The sequence below is a fragment of the Sphaerodactylus townsendi genome, linkage group LG07 (genome assembly GCF_021028975.2).
Source record: "Sphaerodactylus townsendi isolate TG3544 linkage group LG07, MPM_Stown_v2.3, whole genome shotgun sequence".
NCBI classification, from domain to species: domain Eukaryota; kingdom Metazoa; phylum Chordata; class Lepidosauria; order Squamata; family Sphaerodactylidae; genus Sphaerodactylus; species Sphaerodactylus townsendi.
In genome coordinates this window covers 34,914,779-34,934,993 of record NC_059431.1, presented here as the reverse complement: position 1 = coordinate 34,934,993, position 20,215 = coordinate 34,914,779, and the positions used below count along the sequence as shown (strand labels likewise).

Below are 20,215 nucleotides of genomic sequence, written 5' to 3'. Positions count from 1 at the left end.
GGACTTAGTCTGTTCTTCTGTACCGTGTGCCAGAATAGCATTTGTAAACCAACAGGAAAACATAGAATGCTTGAATTCAGATTAGTGTTTCCACAGATGCAAAGATTTCTGCTTGTGGAGTTCAATTTTCCCACCTGCAGAAGCCTAAAATTTTCTAAACATAATCAGTAAACTAATTTTGTTTTTCAATTGATCAAAAGAATACAGGCTGTATAACAGTGGTGGCGAACCTATGGCACAGGTGCCAGAGGTGGCACTCAGAGCCCTCTCTGTGAGCACGCGCAGAGTCCCCCCTCCCTCCACATCTAGGCTGGCCTGGGCCACTGGGCTCAATTATTAGCATTAAACCTAAGACCTCGTTTTGGAGAGGCAGTGTAGGTAACCCTGTTAAGCGCTGTTAAACCCCACTGATTTTCATGCGAAGAACTAAACCGCAATCCTTTACCTGGGAGTAAGCTCGGTTGCTGGTAATGGGGCTTGCTTCTGAGTAAACCCTCCTAAGGTCGTGATTCATCTGTTGGAAGAGTTGCACGGGGGCTTCATAGCCACCAACTGCCACCAAGCTTACTCCCGAGTAACGCACGGCTCAGAGCCAACCATTTTTTCTAAACTAAAACCTCAGTATTCAGGTTAAATTGCCGTGTTGGCACTTTGCAATAAATAAGTGGGTTATGGGTTGCAATTTGGGCACTCGGTCTCGAAAAGGTTCGCCATCACTGTTGTATAACATTTACATAGTCAAGTAAACTACAACTCAGTAATTAGAGAAGGCTCTATTGAAAGCAATAATTAGCCCGTGAGATGTTTGACACCCACAGCCAGATCAGTTCCTGAAAGCAAAGGTCATCTTTCCTGAGGCTACAAATAGAGGCTCACCAGAAGAGACTTAAATCTGCCACTCATGAATACCAAAGAAAGATATACTTGTTCAATGCTCGGGTAGGGTAAACTGCAGCTTGATCTAAGGAATGCATTTTCAAAAAGGGACAGATATTACTGAAGTCCCAGGTCAGATGCATTACAGTCCTTATGGAGCAGGAATCAGGGTACTGTATGCGATTTCAGTCCCAAAAAATCTGCTTCCTTGAGCAGCAAGCAATCACTACACAGCAAGAACTGGTTATCATAGGCCAGCAAAAGGTTATACTGGGCTCAGAAATCTCACAATGCTGTGGGGGCAGTGTGGGGAGATAGGACGCTTTGGATTTTCCTAGCGACAGCCTAGGTCAGATGTCAACGTTTTGGCTTTTATTCAACTGAGGACTTGTGATCATTTAACTGCAGAAAACTGAATGAACACTGTAGGTTTTTATATTTAAGACATCCAGTGGGTGGTGCTAGATAATTGTGTAAACTAATTTTCCCGTGGTACACAACAGTTGTTTCCCTGATATTGTCAACAATCCCCTAAAACGTGACATTGAACAGAATTGATAGCCTCACAAGATTTCTCTGTTTCTTACAAACAGGCTTCAATGTTTCGATGCTTGAATTTAAACAAAAACTTTGAGCAGACTGGCATAAATTAGTTGTTTCTAGAAATTGGGAATTTAAATTCTTACAGTATCTACATCAAGACAAAAATGGGAGCAGGAACCTGGGGTTTTGATGTAACATGCGAAGAACTTGGCAAAACTCTGCAAGTTCAAAGTCCTAAAGGTACATCCTCACTGCAGACTAGTGAGCAAAATGAGGATTTTTAAAAGTAGCCTCTTCTCCTACCTGTATCTGTTCTCCTCCACCTCTTCAGAGGAAACTCTACCTTCATTTGCAATCCAACAGGCACTTGCTACAACTACATATTTATTACCTAACTGCAAACCTTCTTCTTTTCTATAAAGTCCAGAACTCTGCTTTGTCCTTAGGCATTCTGAACATTAGTCAAAACAGCAGTTGTTCTGTGACACTTTTCAAGCAGTATTTTAAATAATTGAACTGTTAATTTGTATATGGTATTTTATGCATTATTAAATATTAAAACATGTATATGCTTGTATTTTGACTAATATAAGAAACCAGTTGGAAACTTCACACTGACTTTAGGGAATTTTATCCACTTTAAAAATAGTAGGGCAGGGGAGAAGACAGGTTAACAACCAAAAACCTTATATATAGTGTAATTAAGAATTTTTTTGTACTACAAATACTTTCATCTATTTGAATATTATGTTTAAAAAAGACCAGAATTTGTGTTAGAAAATGGAATTGTGTTAATTAAATATTTAATTAAAAAGTATGCCAACTAAACAAATGTCTGTCCTACTCCTCTGGAGAAGTGATATTAGTAAACTACATTTCACAGCAAATATTTGAGCCACTAACTTTAGTTACATGGAATACATAAAAGTATCTATAATGACAACCACTTTAAATATCTCTTTTAATAAATAATTACTTCAAACAAATTTCCAAAGAAAATTCTCATCCTGAATCACATTCCAAGAGAAAACTGTGTTCTAAATCAAACACAAATTAAAGCAAAGCTTATGCTTAAAGTTCAAAGTATTTCTAATAGATTACCTGAGCTTAAACAAACAGCTTACCTTTGAGCCATCCAAGCTGATTATCCTATAGACATTTCTTGTGCTGTCATAGAAGTAGGATACAGTAACAGCATGCTTGCTGGTGGGAACCCAGTTCTTCTTCGTATTAGGATCTATCTGGAAGACATGAGCTCGGGTGCTGTAGATGGGTTGCTCCCTGAAAGGCAAAAAGTAAAAGTGGTGAATCTGATGTGGACGCAGTACAGTTGTACATACGTCATTTGGATATTCCCTCCATTGTGTCCTATGGACTTGACTTTGCATGAGTAATATATTTGCCCCCACACAAGCTTTTATGAGTGGAGAGGGATATAGCTGCAAAGCACATGAATGGTACTCACAAGCAAGGGATACACGAGTCCTTTAAAACAAAGTGAGTGGCCAGCTGTACAGTCAGATAAAAAAGACGTATCTAAATATAGAGGCACTACTGATCTACCACCTTCCCTTCCCCCTCCACCCATCTGTCAACCTCTTTAACACTGGCTGTCAATAAAGCTAGTATATTGAGAACACCTAGCAATACTTTTCCACAACTCATCATAATAAAGACAATTCAAAATTTTTATTATGGCCTGATATTTAATGAACAATGATATCTGCTAAAAAAAAACCCAAACACTAAATGATTGTTTCGAATGTTAAAAGTAGCCATTCTGGATTAGACAACTGACTAATCTACACCAGCATTACATTTCTAACAACAAGAAGTCAGATGCCATTGGGATGCCCACAAGCAAAGACCTCTGCCCTGACTCAGTGGCCACAGAGGTCCTATTTGGCTGTTCTTTATCAATTGGTCCAGTCGCCATTCTTCTCATCCTAGTCTGACACTCTTACTTCTAGATCATGCTGGCTTTACTACTTCTACAAAATGAGCTGGTATTTTTTACAAGCTACCCAACACAAAGGTATTTTTCTTGGTCTGTCATTTCCAGTTCAGATCCCAATCAGCTTATATGTGAAATTTGGATTTATGCATCATTTTGCACATACAAGGAACTTTTATCTTTCCTTTCATTGCCAATTGGTAGAGGTTCTCGCAATTCCCTTCTATTTTCACCTTCCTGAACAAACTGGGGCCATCTACAAACTTTATTACGTCCCTGTTCATCCTTGGTAAAAAAATAAATAAATGATGATATAGCTTCAGTCCCCAAACTGATTCTGGGGTGGGGGACTAGTTGCTTCTCCACCTCAAAATAGAATAGAATAGAATAGAATAGAATCTTTATTGGCCAAGTGTGATTGGACACAAGGAATTTGTCTCCGGTGCATATGCTCTCAGTGTACATAAAAGAAAAATACATTTAACAATCTCTCACTATTGGAACATATCTACTTAAAATGGCACCAGGGGCCCAGGTGCCATGGTGCCATGCCCAGGTGCCATGCCCTCCTCCCACAGCTGCACCTGGTCCCCACCGCATATGAGGCACAGTTGAAGGCCGGCAAGCCAAGCTCGCCCTGCCCATACACTCCACACAGTGATAAGAGCAGCAAGGGCCCATTTGAGCCTGACTGAGGCCAGGCCTGAATCCAGTTCTAAGGTGCAGCTTAGACCTCAGATCCAAGCCTGGCCTCTACCTTTATACTGTTGGCTCTGCTCCCAACCCTCAGCTCCATATTGAGTTGGATATGGAGCTTGGGGGTGGAGCAAACAGTTAAAGTTGTGGCTTAGAGCTGGATCCAAGCTTGGCTTCAGTCAGGCTCAAATGGACCCTTGCTGCTCCTATCTCCATGTGGAGATTGAACAGAGCCAGCCCCCCACCTGACCTCCACATGGAGATGGGGGCGGGGTGAGCCCAGCTGGCCCTGCTCGCAATTGGGGAGTTCCGGAGAGGCGAGCAATTGGGCGGGGTACAAATGTGCCCTCAAGAACTTGTGCCTGGGGCTCTGACCCCCCTGCCCCCTTAGATACACCAGTGCTCACTATGGCTTTTAATACATATATCAAATTATACTTCTTTATGCCTAGGAAACACAAATCAGGATAGTCAAGTATCTATCAACAGAAAAAAAAATCAAGGAATCTCTGATAAATAATTGAGTTCACCATACATCATAGAGATACTTTCATCCTAACTTCCTCTATCCCAAAGATGGCTTTCAAACTGTGTACTCTGAGTACTCATTAGCAGATTCAGTCCCCAAGCACTGGTAGTCTTCTGAGACTGGCTGCTTCTAGGGTTTTGAAAGTGGATATCCCAGTCCTTAGTCCAGAACTGTAACGACTTTAACCCACGATCTCTAAATGTATTATTCCAAGGCTGCTGCACAGAATTGCTAATTTGACTGGGTAGTTGCACTAGGGGAAGAGCCCTTCCCTCTCAAATCTGTATATATTGTTTCACCAACCTAATCTCTACATGATCTGAATCTGATATTACCTGGGGAGGTTTTTTACAAATGTTTTACTATTTTCCTCCTGGAGAGTTAATATTATCATTAGATGCTAATACGGCATTGGAATTCTTAGGAAGTGGGAGATCCTGATGGTGTGGATCTCAGCCTTCGATCCCTTCCAGTCCGGCTTCCGTGCTGGGCATGGGACGGAGACTGTTCTCGTCGCCGTCACAGATACGCTCCGTATGCAGCTTGACCGAGGCGGATCGGCGCTGCTGGTGCTGTTAGATCTCACCGCAGGGTTTGATGTGGTCGATCACGATCTTTTGACCCACCGCCTGGCTGTTTCCGGGGTACGGGGCACTGTCCTTCAATGGATTGCCTCGTTCCTCCGGGACCAGAGTCAGCAAGTGTGGTGCGGGGACCAAGCTTCCCGGAGGTGCTCGCTTTACTGCGGTGTGCCTCAGGGAGCGCTGTTGTCCCTGCTGTTATTTAACATCTATATGCGACCCCTTGCTCAGCTGGTACGGAGCTTTGGGCTGGAGTGCCATCAGTATGCTGATGATACCCAGCTCATTCTGTCAATGGAGGGGGGAGCAGACACCGCCCCTGCAGCTCTACAGCATTGTTTGGAGGCGGTTGCTGGTTGGTTGACGCAGAGCAGGTTAAAACTAAATCCAGCAAAGACGGAGATCCTGTGGCTAGGCCGCCGGGGGGGGGCAGGGGTTTTCCAGCCGCCGGTGTGGGAGGGGGTCTCATTGGCACCGGCCCCCTCGGTTCGCAGCCTGGGGGTCCACCTGGATTCATCTCTCTCTATGGAGACCCAGGTGGCCCATGTAACCCGGGTTGCGTTTTTCCATCTTCGCCAGGCCCGGCGGCTGGCCCCCTTCCTCTCCCGGGCGGATCTGGCCACAGTGATCCATGCAACAGTCACCTCCAGATTAGACTATTGCAACTCGCTCTACACAGGCCTACCCTTGAGGCTGATTCGGAAATTGAAGCTGGTCCAGCATGCGGCGGCTCGTTTGCTCACGGGAGGTGCCTCCAGAGACCACATCACGCCCGTGTTGCACTGCTTGCACTGGCTCCCAGTGGAATTCCGAATCGTCTTCAAGGTATTGGTGTTAACCTTTAAGGCCTTACGCGGTCTGGGACCTTTGTACCTTAGGGACCGTCTGGCCCCATATGTCCCACGTCGGTCTCTGCGCTCGGCAGAGGCCAATTTACTGGAGGTCCCCGCCCCCTCTATGATGCGGCTGGCCTCCACCAGGGCCAGGGCTTTTACGGCCCTGGCCCCTGCCTGGTGGAATGCTCTTCCGCCAGCTGTCCGGGCCCTGCGGGACCTCAGTGAATTCCGCAGGGCCTGTAAGACCGAGTTATTCCGCCGGGCTTTTGGGGAGGCCGGCTGCTGATAGGTGCCCATTAACAACTGAGATCCGCTGTCCCCCTCTCAGAGTCAGGGGAGTGAAAGGCTGAACGCCATCTGTTTTAAATATTTATTTACTTGGAGCGCTGCATTTTAACTAATATAAATTTTAACATTTTATTCTATTTATCCACTTGTATTATGTTGTAAACCGCCCTGAGCCCCTTGGGGGAGGGCGGTATAAAAGTGGAACAAATAAATAAATAAATAAATAAATTGTTCAGATCAGGACACAGTGTGTAACAGACTTCCCTCTGTGATACACCTCTGAAGATGCCAGCCACAGAGGCAGGCAAGACGTTAGGCACAAGATCCACCAGGCCACGGCCTCACAGCCCGGAAAACCCACAACCACCAGTTCAGATCTTGCTTTGAAAGTGTTTTCAGGCTTGTATACATATTGAGTACGTCTCTCAGCAAAATATGTCTTCATTGTTGAAGCCTCATCACCAGAATGTTATACTGAACTCACATGAATCTTCACCCTACCATGTATTCAAAGGGTGGGTGTGCGTGTGTGCGTGTGTGTGTGTGTGTAAAAATAAGTGTACATGTTTGTATGTGACAGGGACAGCATGTGCTGGCACTGTAGTTTAAGTCAGAAGAATCTAAGGCTGTACACTTAAATCCAAGCCTAGACAATAAGATATTTAGTACAGTGTGCTCTGGAATCAGGTTCATTTCTACCTCATTCCTGGACATTGTCCTCTGCCAGATGACAATAAACACCATGCATCCATATCTGCTGCTCACTTGTAATCTGGTTAAGGTAAAGTGACCTCCCCTCTCTGACATCCAAAGGTTCCAGCTATCTATATATCCAATTTAATACCATCCACCTCAATACCCATTTGAGGTGGGCAGAGGTCAAAAGGCAGAAGGTTAACAGGCAGGAAGTAGTAAAACAGAGATAACAGAATTCCTGTGAGCAAGCTCTTATATGTATTGTCAGAGGCTTCTGCAGCTGGAATCAACTGACTGGTGGGTTTTCTGGGCTGTGTGGCTGTGGCCTGTGGCCTGGTAGTTTTAGCTCTTAATGCTTCATCTGGATGTATAGCTGGCATCTTCAGATAGCTGTCGTAGTATGACATCTTTCTCTCCGTGGCCCAGTGTGCAGTGATTTGCATGGTTGGGTATCTGTTTTGTCCACCTCTCAGTTGGAAGGGGGCAAGACTCTTATTTGTTTTCATGATTTGATAACTTGTGTATTCTGAAATACTACCAGAGTGGGATTAAACAGACATACTTTGAAGGCATAGAAGAAATGTCACACAAAAACACACACACACACCCTTAACTCCCCAGATATACTGCAAAGATAACAAGAGTATATGTTCACACCTAATCTTGCCTCTTGCTCTCTTAATAGTGGTAATGCAGGGTGGCCAGCAGGGTTGACTTTTCTCTCTGTTGGCACTGAAAGTATCACAAGGCTATCTGGTAATACTAACAAAAGCATCAAATACTTTTACTGTGCTTGAAATTAGTAAAGATAAAGATGGAGACTACTGTGTTTGCTCTGGGTAGCTTCACTTCAAGATAGATGGTGCTGTACCCACTACTGACATTATTAAGAGACAGACTGCAATAGGTTTAGAAAAAAAGGGGCAATAAGGGCACTTAGACCAGTGGTTCTCAACCTTCCTAATACCACGACCTTTTAAAACAGTTCCTCATGTTGTGGTGACCCCCAACCCTAAGTCATTTACCCATTTTACAGATGAAGAACACTGATGCAGAGAGTCTTAGGCAGCCCCTGTGAAAGGGTCATTCGACCCCCAAAGGGGTCGCAACCCGCAGGTTGAAAACCACTGACTTAGGCTGATTCCGCATGGGCCAAAAACAGCAGAGTGAAAACAGTGTGAAAATGGCGTAAAAGGGTTTAAAACGGTGTAAAAGGGTTTATACTGTCTTCACACCATTTTCACACCATTCCACCATGGGCCACTGTTTTTGGCCCATGGGGAATCAGCCTTAGACTTAAAAGTACAGCCAAAGCTCCAATTAGCAAATTAATGCATTATTCTCAGGTTAAAACCCAGTAAACTACATTTGGAATTGAAACAATTCTCTAAAACTTTCAGCCTAAAATAAGAAATAAGCCTTTAAGTGTTTAAAATACTGCTTACAAAGGTGAACAACAATTTTTCTTCCCCTGGGCAGATTCCACATGGGCCAAAAACAGCCCATGGTTAAAATGGTTTTAAAATGGTGTAAAAGGGTTTACACCGTTTCACACCACTGTTTTTGGCCCATGTGGACTATGCTTGCATTAAATGGTAGAATAAGAAGGAATTAGCAAAGTATAACCATATAGTTGTATTGTTCACATATACAGGCTTATACAGTGTTAGACAGAAATTTCAACATGCACATTTAACCTGGATAAAACAGATTTTTTTTAAAAAAGCGTCAATCAGAAGCGGATGAAAAAAGCATAGGAAAACTACTAAGCTGTTTTTGATTTACTGATATGCTATTCAGCCTGTGAAGATGCTGCGGCCACATTTTGACAAATTTCCAACGTGAGGTAACTTTTCACGCCGTGGTCCTCGCCCTAAAACTAAGAAAGCTCTGCAACCTCCTCTAACAAGTTCAGCTCAGTACAAGAAGTTGAGCCAGATGGCATCTGAGATCCTTTTGCTGCTCAGGAATTCCAATATGAATGGAAAAATTGTGTGGGGAGAATAGACCAAAGCACACACTCGAAGCGCAAATGTTTTTGTCAACTAGCCTAGCACAGTTTGCTAAGCCAATATAGTAAATACAGCTGAAGTCAAATGTAAAGACAGCAGCAGCCACAGAAATCTGGAGTGGTTCTCTAAAGTGACTAGGCAGTTGTTAAGGTCACTGTAACCCAGACTTCTGCATCACACACTTGTTTTCTGCTCTCCTTGTGTTATAACACTGCACTACCTGGAATGCACCCAAGGACACTCAGAAAGATAGTTGTAACAGCAATGTTTTGTAATAACAGACAGATGGAAGATATGGAACAACTATATAGGACACTGATATACGCAATCAGCAATTCAACATTTTAAAAAGCTGAAAATTGGTTACAAATATTCTATGCCATGTATTTAAAGACAAATATAATCTAATAAACAATCATGCCTGGTGAAGGGAGCTTGGACTCTCAAAAACGTATTCCCTGAAAAGTTTGTTGGTCTCTAAGGTGATACCAGACTTGAATCCAACTGTTCTACAGCAGGCATGGCTACCTTCTGAAACTAAGAACAATATATCCTTGAATAAAAAAAAGGCAAATATTTGTTGTACATTGTCAGGGTGCCATTGCTGGGAGGGGGGAATAGCTGGGGAGGAGCTTATCTGCTTCTCTGGCCTGGGAGCTCTGAGCTGGAAAGATGCTCCAGGCTGGGCTGTTGATACTGTACTGAAATGTTTCACATATGTGGGTGGGGATTGCTACATCATATTATCAACTGGTTTGGCGCCAATTCGCCAGAACAGTCTTCTGCTGTCTTTCTTTCATATCTTCAATAAAATCCTTGAACTCGTCAAGTGATTTATTGTCTGAAGGGGGAAATTGACATATATACCCATAGCCACATTGTGATAAGCAATAAAGGATCAAGTAAGAATATGAGAAGAAATATTTCATTTGACTCCCAGAAGCAGCTATGTAAAGAGCTCTTGTACAAGGGAGGTGGTTATTAACCCCAAGCTCTAAGAGATAATTTCCACAGTGCTTTAAGTTGACAGGGAAACCATGGCTTAGTGAATAGAATATACTGCCTTCTGGTTCACGCAGCTCTTGAGGATACAGATTGAAGTTCAACAGGCAAATGCCTGAATTTTTTTCTTTTTGTAGTGTTGATCTTTTATCTTTGAGCAGTTTTCCTTGTTCTTCATTCTCAAAAGCAGAAGCTTGGGATTAAAGAGTTAGGAAAGATCTGAAGTGTTTGAAAAGATGAAGGAACTGGCTGATGCCTCAGTGTATTTCTTAGGGTATATTCATTAAGCAGTTCTCAGTGTGATGCTTGCCAGTGTACCTGTTTGCTTCCTTACTTCCCTTCTGCTAACCCCTCCCAGACCCCTTCACACATACAGAATAATGCAGTTTCAATCCACTTTCAATGCCCTTTCCAGCTGTGTGGAATAGCAAAATCCATTTTCAAACAAATGTGAAAGTGGATTGAAAGTGCATTATTCTGCATGTGCGGAAGGGGCCCCATTCTAGTTTTTTGTTCCTTTAAAGTGTATCAAGTGCCTCCGTTTACAGTGTGTGTGTGTGGGGGGGGGGGGGTGTTCACCTGAAACTACTTTGCTACAATAGCAGTTCTATCACCAGCCAGAAAGAAACTTGGGATGGAACTTCACTACAAAAAGCAAAAGTAATAGAAGAATTGGAAGAGATGAGGAAAAGGCTGGGGAGGGGGGAGGGAGTGAATTAAGGATTTCAGTTACCCTCCTAACACCTGCCTTTTCTAGAAAACAAACATAGCACACTAAAATCCATTGTACTTTGTGCCACAAATTTACTTATTCTCCTGTGCCCTGTGTGAAAAAGACTCCAAGATGTTAAATAAGACTACTCACAACATATTTGTTTATATAAATAAAAAGTTTGTAAGCTTGGGCTAATATTCCTCCAGAGAACTAAAAGCACTGAAGTTCCCTCCACGGCAGCCATTTTGTGGGGGTGATCTCTGGTGGTGGAAAGTTTTTTTCTCTTTCTTACAACACTAGAACCAGGGGGCATTCATTGAAAATGAAGAATTAGGACTAATAAAAGAATTAGGACTAAAGAATAAAAGAATTAGGACTAATAAAAGAAAACATTTCTTCATGCAATGCATGATTGGTGTTTAGATTATGTTGCCACAGGAGGTGGTGGTGACCACTAACCTGGACAGCTTTAAAAGGGGCTTGGGCAGATTTATGGTGGAGAAGTCGATCTATAGCTACCAATCTTGATCCTCCTTGATCTGAGATTGCAAATGCCTTAGCAGACCAGGTGCTCGGGAGCAGCAGAAGGCCACTGCTTTCACATCCTGCATGTCAGCTCCCAAAGGTATCTAGTGGGCCACTGCGAGTAGCAGAGTGCTGGACTAGATGGACTCTGGTCTAATCCAGTCGGCTTTTTCTTATGTTCTTATAAAGTGCCGTCAGGAGGCACCCAAGTTGAAGGCAAAAGACATGCAGTGGTGGTTTGCTGTTGCCTGCCTCTGAATAGTTTCTTTGGTGGTTTCCCATCCAAATACTAACCAGTGATAATCCTGTTTTGTTTCCAAGAACTAACAAGACTAAGCTAGTCTAGGCCATCCAAATCTGGGGAATCACTACAGGTTCTTAAAATACTAGCAGTGCCCACAGGCTCAATAAGATCAGAGATCTTTCGTACGTAAGTAAATAAAAGTAAGCATAGTCTTCTGACTTTTAACCTACTCCCTGTGTAATACTTAACCAAAGGGATGCTAATCTAAAAGGAAAACACTCAAAATCTAATCAACATAGTGTAATAAGCAATAAAGGATCAAGTAAGAATATGAGAAGAAATATTTCCTTTGACTCCCAGAAGCAGCTATGTAAAGAGCTCTTGCACTAGGGAGGTGATTATTAACCCCAAGCTCCTAAGAGATAATTTCCACAGTGCTTTAAATTGACAGGGAAACCATGGCTTGGTGAATAGAACAGATGTACTGTGCAGGGCAGGAATGTAAAATGCAATCTACCTACAGAAGTAGCTGTTTTAGCAAGTGACTAACTGGAGCTATATATTTTTAGGAATGATTCATATGTGTACATTCATCACTTGATGAGTGAAGCATCAAGTGACATGTAGAGTTGTATCCTGTCTAAATTTTCTGCTCAAACAAGGCACTTCTGTCACAGGAACAAAAAGTTCCTGCCCACCCCCAACCTCCTCATCTCCCCAAACTGCTGCTCCTGGAGGACAGGTACAAACTGGGGGTCTGCAGCATGACAAGGGAATTGGTGGAAATTATCCAAAAATTTCCATTAGTGGAAATTTAGTCTGGATCAACCTCTTATGTAAATTATTTGCCACAAATCTAACATCCTGTTTCCATGTCACTCACTGTCACTTCAAACAATCCTTTCAATCCGAATTAGTTCACATACTCAGGAAACAAGAAGCGTATGTATGTGCACCAGCCGTGAGATGTGAGCCAAATATTCCTTGACAAGTTACACATTATCTGTCAGTCCAGACATGATAGAATGATATGAACAGCCCTGTGCCGATATCCTGTCTCCATTTTCAGAATCCACAGCTTTCAGTATAGCACAGGCTAAAGTTCACCATTATGCTTAAACTAAACCATAAACAGCATTTCTCCTCTGAACCAGGATTGCTAGCTAGCTTCAAATCCTACTTCACAATCTTTGTTGGGATGGGAAGTCCAAACCACATTTTGTGAGAGTAAGCTCTGGTTTATGCCATACTGGAAGATGCTAAGAAACTCTTGAGTATGTGTATGCATGCATATGCATGTGTGTATGTATGGTTGAATTGGGACCTATTCCAATAAGCACAGAGCATGTTGACACAATAAAAAACTCTGGTTTGGTGAGTGAAGAAATTTATTTTTCTTTGGAGGCTTGAATTGAGCAAAACCTTCACCTTGAATGTTAAAACATTTTTCTCTGTCGTACTAGAGAACAGGCAGAAGGGAGGAAGTCAATCAGCCTCACCACAGCCACCCTTTTAGAAATGCTTCTATACCCTTTTCAACAAAAAGAACGTCTTCTGTCATGTGCTAGACAGTCTTTGTTCTAGAATTCTGTTTGGGTTCTAGTGCTTACAATAGGATGGTCAAGCGCAGCCCCAGACAGGCAGTATCTAACAGGGAACACAGATATGGAGGAATTAAAGGCTAGAAAGACTTAAGGGGGAAAAAAATTCTGGTGATTTCAGGAAACATTTCTTAGACCTAGTCTGACCTGGTCAGGGGGAGGAGAAAGAGAGATAAAACTCATGATACTGAAGGCTCATTTAGCCTGATTCTATCAACACAGAGAGAATTTCCATCTGAGGCCTGTGGGAGGCAGCCATTGCTGTGTGCAGGTTGGCACATCTAAGCAGTGGCTTCACGGTAATGCAAAATATCTGCAATTTTCCAAGCTAAGGAGCTTGCCTTACAATTAGCATCTGCGTGTATAGAAGCAGGGACAGAGGAATTGCATTTTACCCTTCCTTTTGAATCCACTGGTGTGTTGAAAGTACACTTGTAGACATTTCCTTTTTCATAAATACTTTATAACTTTTGATGCTGGTAGTTACTCTCTGTACCACATAGAACTCCACCATCTGGGATATGCTATTTTAAAAGGAGCACAAGGAGGAAGGGGAGAGGTAGTCAGTTGGCAAGGGCCTACTCCCACAGCGGCATACAAGGCTGCAAACTATCCCTGTGATGACCAGACAATGGATAGTGAGGGACACAAAGAAAAGGCATTTGAACTGGGAAGGCACAAGGGGGAGTCCTGGCCCTCCCAATGTGCAATTCCTACAAAGGCCAGGTGGTGGCAGCCATTGAAAGAGAAAAGCCCCTTCAAGTGTGGGGAAAACCTTGGATAGCATGGTGGAATAAGGTCTGTAGGTCTTTATATCGCTGTAATCTGTCAGATTCTGTTTACATTTGCCATTCGTTTTGTATTTTACTTGATTTCGTTATTTGTGATGTTTGCTTATGTCATTTTTAATGATAAGTAATAAAATAAAATGGCAAACAATAAAATAATAACGAATTAACAGTTTACACGGGAAATGGAACAGTATGTTTAGCTGGGATAAGGAAAATCAAAAGTATTTTCCACTGCACGTTCTTGGCCTGCCGGCTAGCATCTTCAATAAATCCTAAGCTTCAAAAAGGAAAACACTAAGTGTGACCACAATTCTGACCTTTATTTTTGCCAAGGAGATCTCTCAGTACCAACTAATAGTTGGAGAAGGATATCAGCAGGTTTCAGTATGTTTAGGGGGAGGGGAGAGCTACAGTTCTATTGCTAAAGAAAGGTCAGATACAGTTCTGGTTCAGCTGCATATTAATATTAGAACAGATCTAAAAGTACAAATGAAATTTCAATAGCAGATAAATGCTCAGCAATAGCACAAAGGAAATACCAGGCCTACTGATATAAGCAGCTTTAGCAAGCTCCAGTGCTGTCCTGCTTGTGTTATCTTTGCAGCATTTATTCAGATTTATTCTTCAAGTGCTTATCTGAAGCCCTTAATTTCTCAAAACCTAGTTCCCAGCATTACGGCTCTTAAAAGGTCAAGTTCAAAGTTATTTCATGGAGCATGGCCTCAGCATGCAGTTCATCTGCTGATTTTAAGAATAACTAGTACATCATTAAAAGTGGAATTCAAAAAGTGTTTCAGCTGCTAAAATTTCATGGTGGACTTGCCTTATTCACTCATGAGCCCACTGATTTGTACGGAAGAATATTTACTTCAGGAGGGAACACAAAAGAGGCAAAACCTCATATGCACACCTCTGTCTTCAGTAAAAAAAAATATGCCTGCATTATTTCAGTAGGAAACACAAAAGATTAAAGTTATCCTACTGAACAGCATGCCAGATATACTACTTGGACAAAAACCCACCTTCACTGAAGTCAGCTACATGCATTTATAAGCATGTGTAAGATTGGCATGTGATTCTGTTTTGGATTTTGTGTGATAAAAATCTTTGCTACAGAGAAGCTGGTTACTAAGACAACAAATACTCATAAAATGACAGTTCATGTTCTGTTTATCCTAGGGGTCAAAACAGATGCTGCGAGTTCTGCGCATAGAGCTCACTAGCTTTTTTAATAACATGCACGTTGACTCTAATTCAGATCTGCAGTATGGCTATGTATGTTAAGCCCCCGTCCTGCCTTCTCAAAGAGCTCTATCGAGCTGCCACTTGCTACAGTGAATTGTAATCAAAAAGTGAAAGCTGATTTAAAAGTTTCCACTGGTCAGTTCTTAGAAGAAAAGGAACTCTTATTTATTAAGCTACGCCATATTAAATACGAACACACAAAACCTCAGAAGCAGCTTTAAAGACAATCACTGTGGTGGCACCTTAACAGCTTTCCCTTAACATATTTTAGTCCTCCCGAAATTACATGCTGAGTTTTCTATTGCTGAAGCAGTACGGGTGAAAGAAACCACAGTGCTGTGCCGCTATCTTGCACGCACCACTTCCAACTGAGGATGTGAGGTTCAAAAGACTCAATGATCTCTCATCGTTTCTAAAGGAGCTGTTAATCTTGTATCTAGAAGAGATTTTTTTGGTGTGGCGGCATAATTTATGAACCTCTTCTCGTATTCTGAACCTGCACAGCCCAAAGTGCGAACATTAAGAGAGAGCACGCTGCCAGCCAGTATAGTGCAGTGGTCAAAATGTCAGACTAGGATCTGGAAAATCCAGGTTCAAAATACTACTCTACCATAGAAGCTTGCTTGGCGCCCTTGGGACAGTCACGCCCTCTCAACCTAACCTGACTCACAGGATCATTGTGAGGACAAAACAAAGAAGAGAACAAGTTTAAGCCACTTTCGGCCTCTACCAGAGGGAGCTAAAGGTGCAAGCACCAAGTCATTACTGACCAACGGGGTGAGGTCACATCACGATGTTTAGTAGGCAGACTATGTTTATGAGATGGCTTGACACTGCCTTCGCCAGTCATCTAAACTTATGTCATGAGCAGAGCTTTGACTGCACTACTGCACCTTACTACTCTGCGACACGGGGGGGGGGGGAGTATAATGCAACACGGGAGAAATGAATAAATAATATAATTCTCAGCCAATAATTAGCACAGAAAGCATCTTTCAATGAGTGCATGGACAAAGGAACATGCACATCTATGAAAAGAAATGCTGCTTACACTGTATGTACCCCCAAACAGCAGAAGCAGAAGGCCATTGCTTTCACATCCTGCATGTGAGCTCCCAAAGGCACCTGGTGAGCCATTGCGAGTAGCAGAATGCTGGACTAGATGGACTCTGGTCTGATCCAGCAGGCTATTTCTTACGTTCTTATGTTCTTACCCTGGAACCATAGCTGTCTCACAGTAACGGAACCAGCCTGTTTTCATGCTGCTTCGGTCACATACCTTTACTTTTGGCATTCTCTCTGCCTCTAGAGAACCAGTGATGGTCAAAATATACAAGTATCGAACAAAAATCACTTTTTAAAACTTTATTCATAGTACGTCAATTTCTTTGAATATTAATTTGTCACTATTGTGGTGCTTCAGAACAGCTGGAGTACACAGCTGTACATGATCAGTGAAGACATTATTTTGTTTAAATGACAATCTAGGAGGTAGAGAAGTAAACCCTATTTAGTTATCCCATCACACACAAACACCCTCCCCCCAAAAAAGCTATTGTTGAAAGAAAAAAAACACCCACTCTTTAGATTTAGCTGCAAGAGGAGCTTGTACCTGAAATCAAATGACTGGTTTTCAGCAGAAACAAGGACTGCATCAAAATGAGCACTCAGTCATCAAAATTCCACAGAGATAAAACCTACAGCATGACCTTTATCACTTTACTTTATCAAGTTCAGATTCCAAATTAACCTGCGCTACAGCCCAAAAGCATTCTTAGCATCTCTTGTAAAGGTACCCAAATTGTATGGAAATGTAAAACAGCTCTAGAGAAACAAAAGAAACATTCTGCTTCTAAACTTGATCACAGAGGACAAAAATTGGGCCCTTTGAAAAGTAGAAAAGGGTTTCTAGCAATAAGAGATTCTTCCTTCCCTGCCTATTCTTTCTTCTGTTTCTTTCTACGTAAAAGTGTTTGCAGATGTATTTATTTTATTTATTTCTCTAAATTTATTTCTCACTCATTAGAGTCCCTGGACAGGATACGATCATATACCATATATACTCGCATATAAGTCAAATTTTTCAGCACATTTTTTGTGCTGAATAAGCCCTCCTCGACTTGTACGCGAGTCAGGTGTATTTAAAAAAAATATTTTAGGGTTTTTACTTTGTCGGCTGCCAGGGGGCGCAGTTTTTAGGCTAGTGGCACCAAAATTTCAGAGATTTTTCAAGAGACTCTCCTGATGATACCACCCAAGTTTGGTAAAGTTTGGTTCAGGACCCCCAAAGGGGGTGCCCCATCCCCCATTGTTTCCAATGGGAGCTAATAGTAGATGGGGCTACATTTTGAGGGTCCATAACTTTGGACCCCCTGAACCAAACTTCACCAAACCTGGGTGGTATCATCAGGAGGGTCTCCTAAAGATATTCTGAAATGTTGGTACTGCTAACATAAACATTCCTCCCCTGACCAAAATCCAGTTTTGAAGGATTTTAACTTTTGTGTTTCAGTTTGGTTGCTGATTGAGCTAAGGTTTTTGTACTTTTACAGTTATTGTTGAGACCATATTGTTGTTGTTGACTCCCTTTTCCACTTACAGAGCTGGTTTACTGTTTTTCTTTGAAATAAATATTCAAAGACATTTAACCTACTGATGCCTCAATTAATGTAATTTTATTGGTATCTATTTTTACCAGTAGCTGCTGCATTTCCCACCCTCAACTTATACGTGTCAATAAGTTTTCCCAGTTTTTTGTGGTAAAATTAGGTGCCTCGACTTATATACAGGTCGACTTATACACGAGTATATACGGTATGTTACTCTGCCCCCACCCCAGCACCACAAAATTTCAAGGGTTCCAGCATTATCCCAATACTTTCAGCATTCAAAAGAATTTTATTAATTTTACACTAATAAACCTGAGTAAGCTTTTGTGTCTTCCCATATTAAAGACACAATAGATTCTATTCCAGCTAAAATTTTAATCTGGGTATTTAAAGCCTAAAATTTGGTCAGGAAGCAGTGGTAAATCCAAGCTTTGGCTCTATATAAATACGATCAGGAACACGCCTGTGCCTTCATATATTGAATCTCCCTCCCTCCCTGCCTAGTTTGTGGCAAACCATAGCATACTGCTTAAGTAACATGACAAAAGCATCTTAAGTGATAGCCTAGTATCTGAGAGACCAATTCAAAGTTGGGATACAGAGATAGTCAAGAAATGATTGCTTTCTTCACCATGGGCTCAATGGAAACATAGACCCCAAAGTCTCCCACTTTGTTGACCCTACAGGTCCTTTGGGAATTTTGAGAATGGGAATCAACATAAAATGGCTACCACAAGAAATAAGAATGTTCCGTATAACATAGGTGCATTCCAAACCGAGTATTCCGTGCCCCCCCCCCCCAAAAAGAGGATTAGGCTGACCTCTCAGCCCAAGTGACTTAGTTATGGGGCAACAGCATCTCAGCCTTGCCTGGATTGAGATTCAGTTCACTTGGCCTCAACCATCCTACTACTTTCTTCTGGCACTTCTTTAGGACTTCCATAGACCCACCCCAAGCAGGTATGAAAGAGAGCTGGTGTCATCCATATATTAATGACACATTACTCTAAATTGCCAGACAATCTCTCCCAGCAGTTTAATGTAGCTATTATAGAGAATGGAGGACAAAATCCCTGCAGCACCCTCTCAAGCAGCATGGTTTTAGTCCATCAGGTATGAGTGAAACTATCAAAGTGCAGTACCCTTACCCACAATCCAGCCAACCTCTCCTCAAGTACATCATGGTTGAATGGTACAGAAAGCTGTTCAGAGATCCAACAGAATCAATATTATTCCAGGGCAACCAAAACTATTTCCACCCACCCCAAGTCCAAGACTGAACTATTTCCACTCCAAGTCCAATACTAAAATAAATCTAGATCTCCAAAATTTTACCAGTGCTTCACTGAACTTCTTCCATTCTATACCCTTCTCTCAACCTGCACTGGGTTTATTTAGATTGTAACTTCAGTTAAATCAGTGTGTGGCCTCTTTTAGCACCTATAATAGTACATAATGGAGAGTGTCAGATCCACTTAAAACATCTATTCTAAATCATTTGAAAGCATAAGTGGTAATGGAATTTCATAGCTTCTCAGTGGGAGTCAGAAGTATACTAATAGATCCTGCATACATAGCTCTGAGATATAAGAGTGAAACAAGTCAGCAAAAGGTCCCCTGCACTGTGACTATCAATTGTCCCATAGGTGAGACCCAGCTCTATTTTTACTCTGGCACAGTAATAGCTAGCTGCACTGCTATGCCAGGGCTTTCGTACGGTCTATGCAAGAAGGGAGGAAAAAGCAGACAGCAAGGAGCACCCGCCTTCAGAAACAAGAGTCCATCTCTCTAATGCCAGCACCAATCTGTACAATGTAAACAGCAAACAAAGTTGAGGTGGATTGTTTTGTCCCACGTACCTAGAATAGGACATAGGACTAGCTCACAAATTCATATTCTCAGCAATCAGTTCCATAATATGAACTGTTTCTATGATTAACCAGAGAACTTTCCACATACAGTTCACATACTGCACTATTCACACTGCATCATGGCATTTGAAATGACACCACAGGGTTAGGCTGTCTGCTGTTGCAGAACATATTGACCCATGTAGTATTCTTGCCACCAACATAAAAATGATAAAATTATTGGTTTACTGTAATACAGAAACATTTCTTTCTGAAAACATGATTAAAATACTGGATTAATTCTAGTAATACGATGTTCCTGCCCACTCTGTTACCTAACGAAAAGCTGTAAGATTTTTGTTAATTTAGTCTTCTAAGTCCATACTACCAAAGCTCACATGTTCACAATTTCAGAAAAAGTCATGATTTCTTTTTTCATAACCTGTATAGCATTGGTAGTTCAGGTTCTCACTTAAATGTCAGATCCAAAATCTACAGTGTGAATTATTATGTATTTCCAGCAGATTTAACCCACATTCATTTGAAGTTTTAAGATTACCAGCAACATGATATATGATCAACATTCATCACAGACAGAACAGTATCACTACACTGTTACTAC

The 20,215-nt window shown here is 41.9% G+C and overlaps 1 protein-coding gene across 2 annotated transcripts in view; it reads right to left on the bottom strand.

Moving 5' to 3' along the window:
* HOMER1 (homer scaffold protein 1) overlaps positions 1 to 20,215 on the bottom strand; it is a 102,819-nt gene that overhangs the window by 63,871 nt on the left and 18,733 nt on the right. Inside the window, exon 2 of one of the 2 annotated variants that reach the window (XM_048503195.1) lies at positions 2,544 to 2,700. In XM_048503195.1, the coding sequence (XP_048359152.1) occupies positions 2,544 to 2,700 (157 nt within the window). Of the gene's footprint in view, positions 1 to 2,543; positions 2,823 to 20,215 lie in introns of those variants that run through there. The other variant, XM_048503193.1, reaches the window with a different exon arrangement.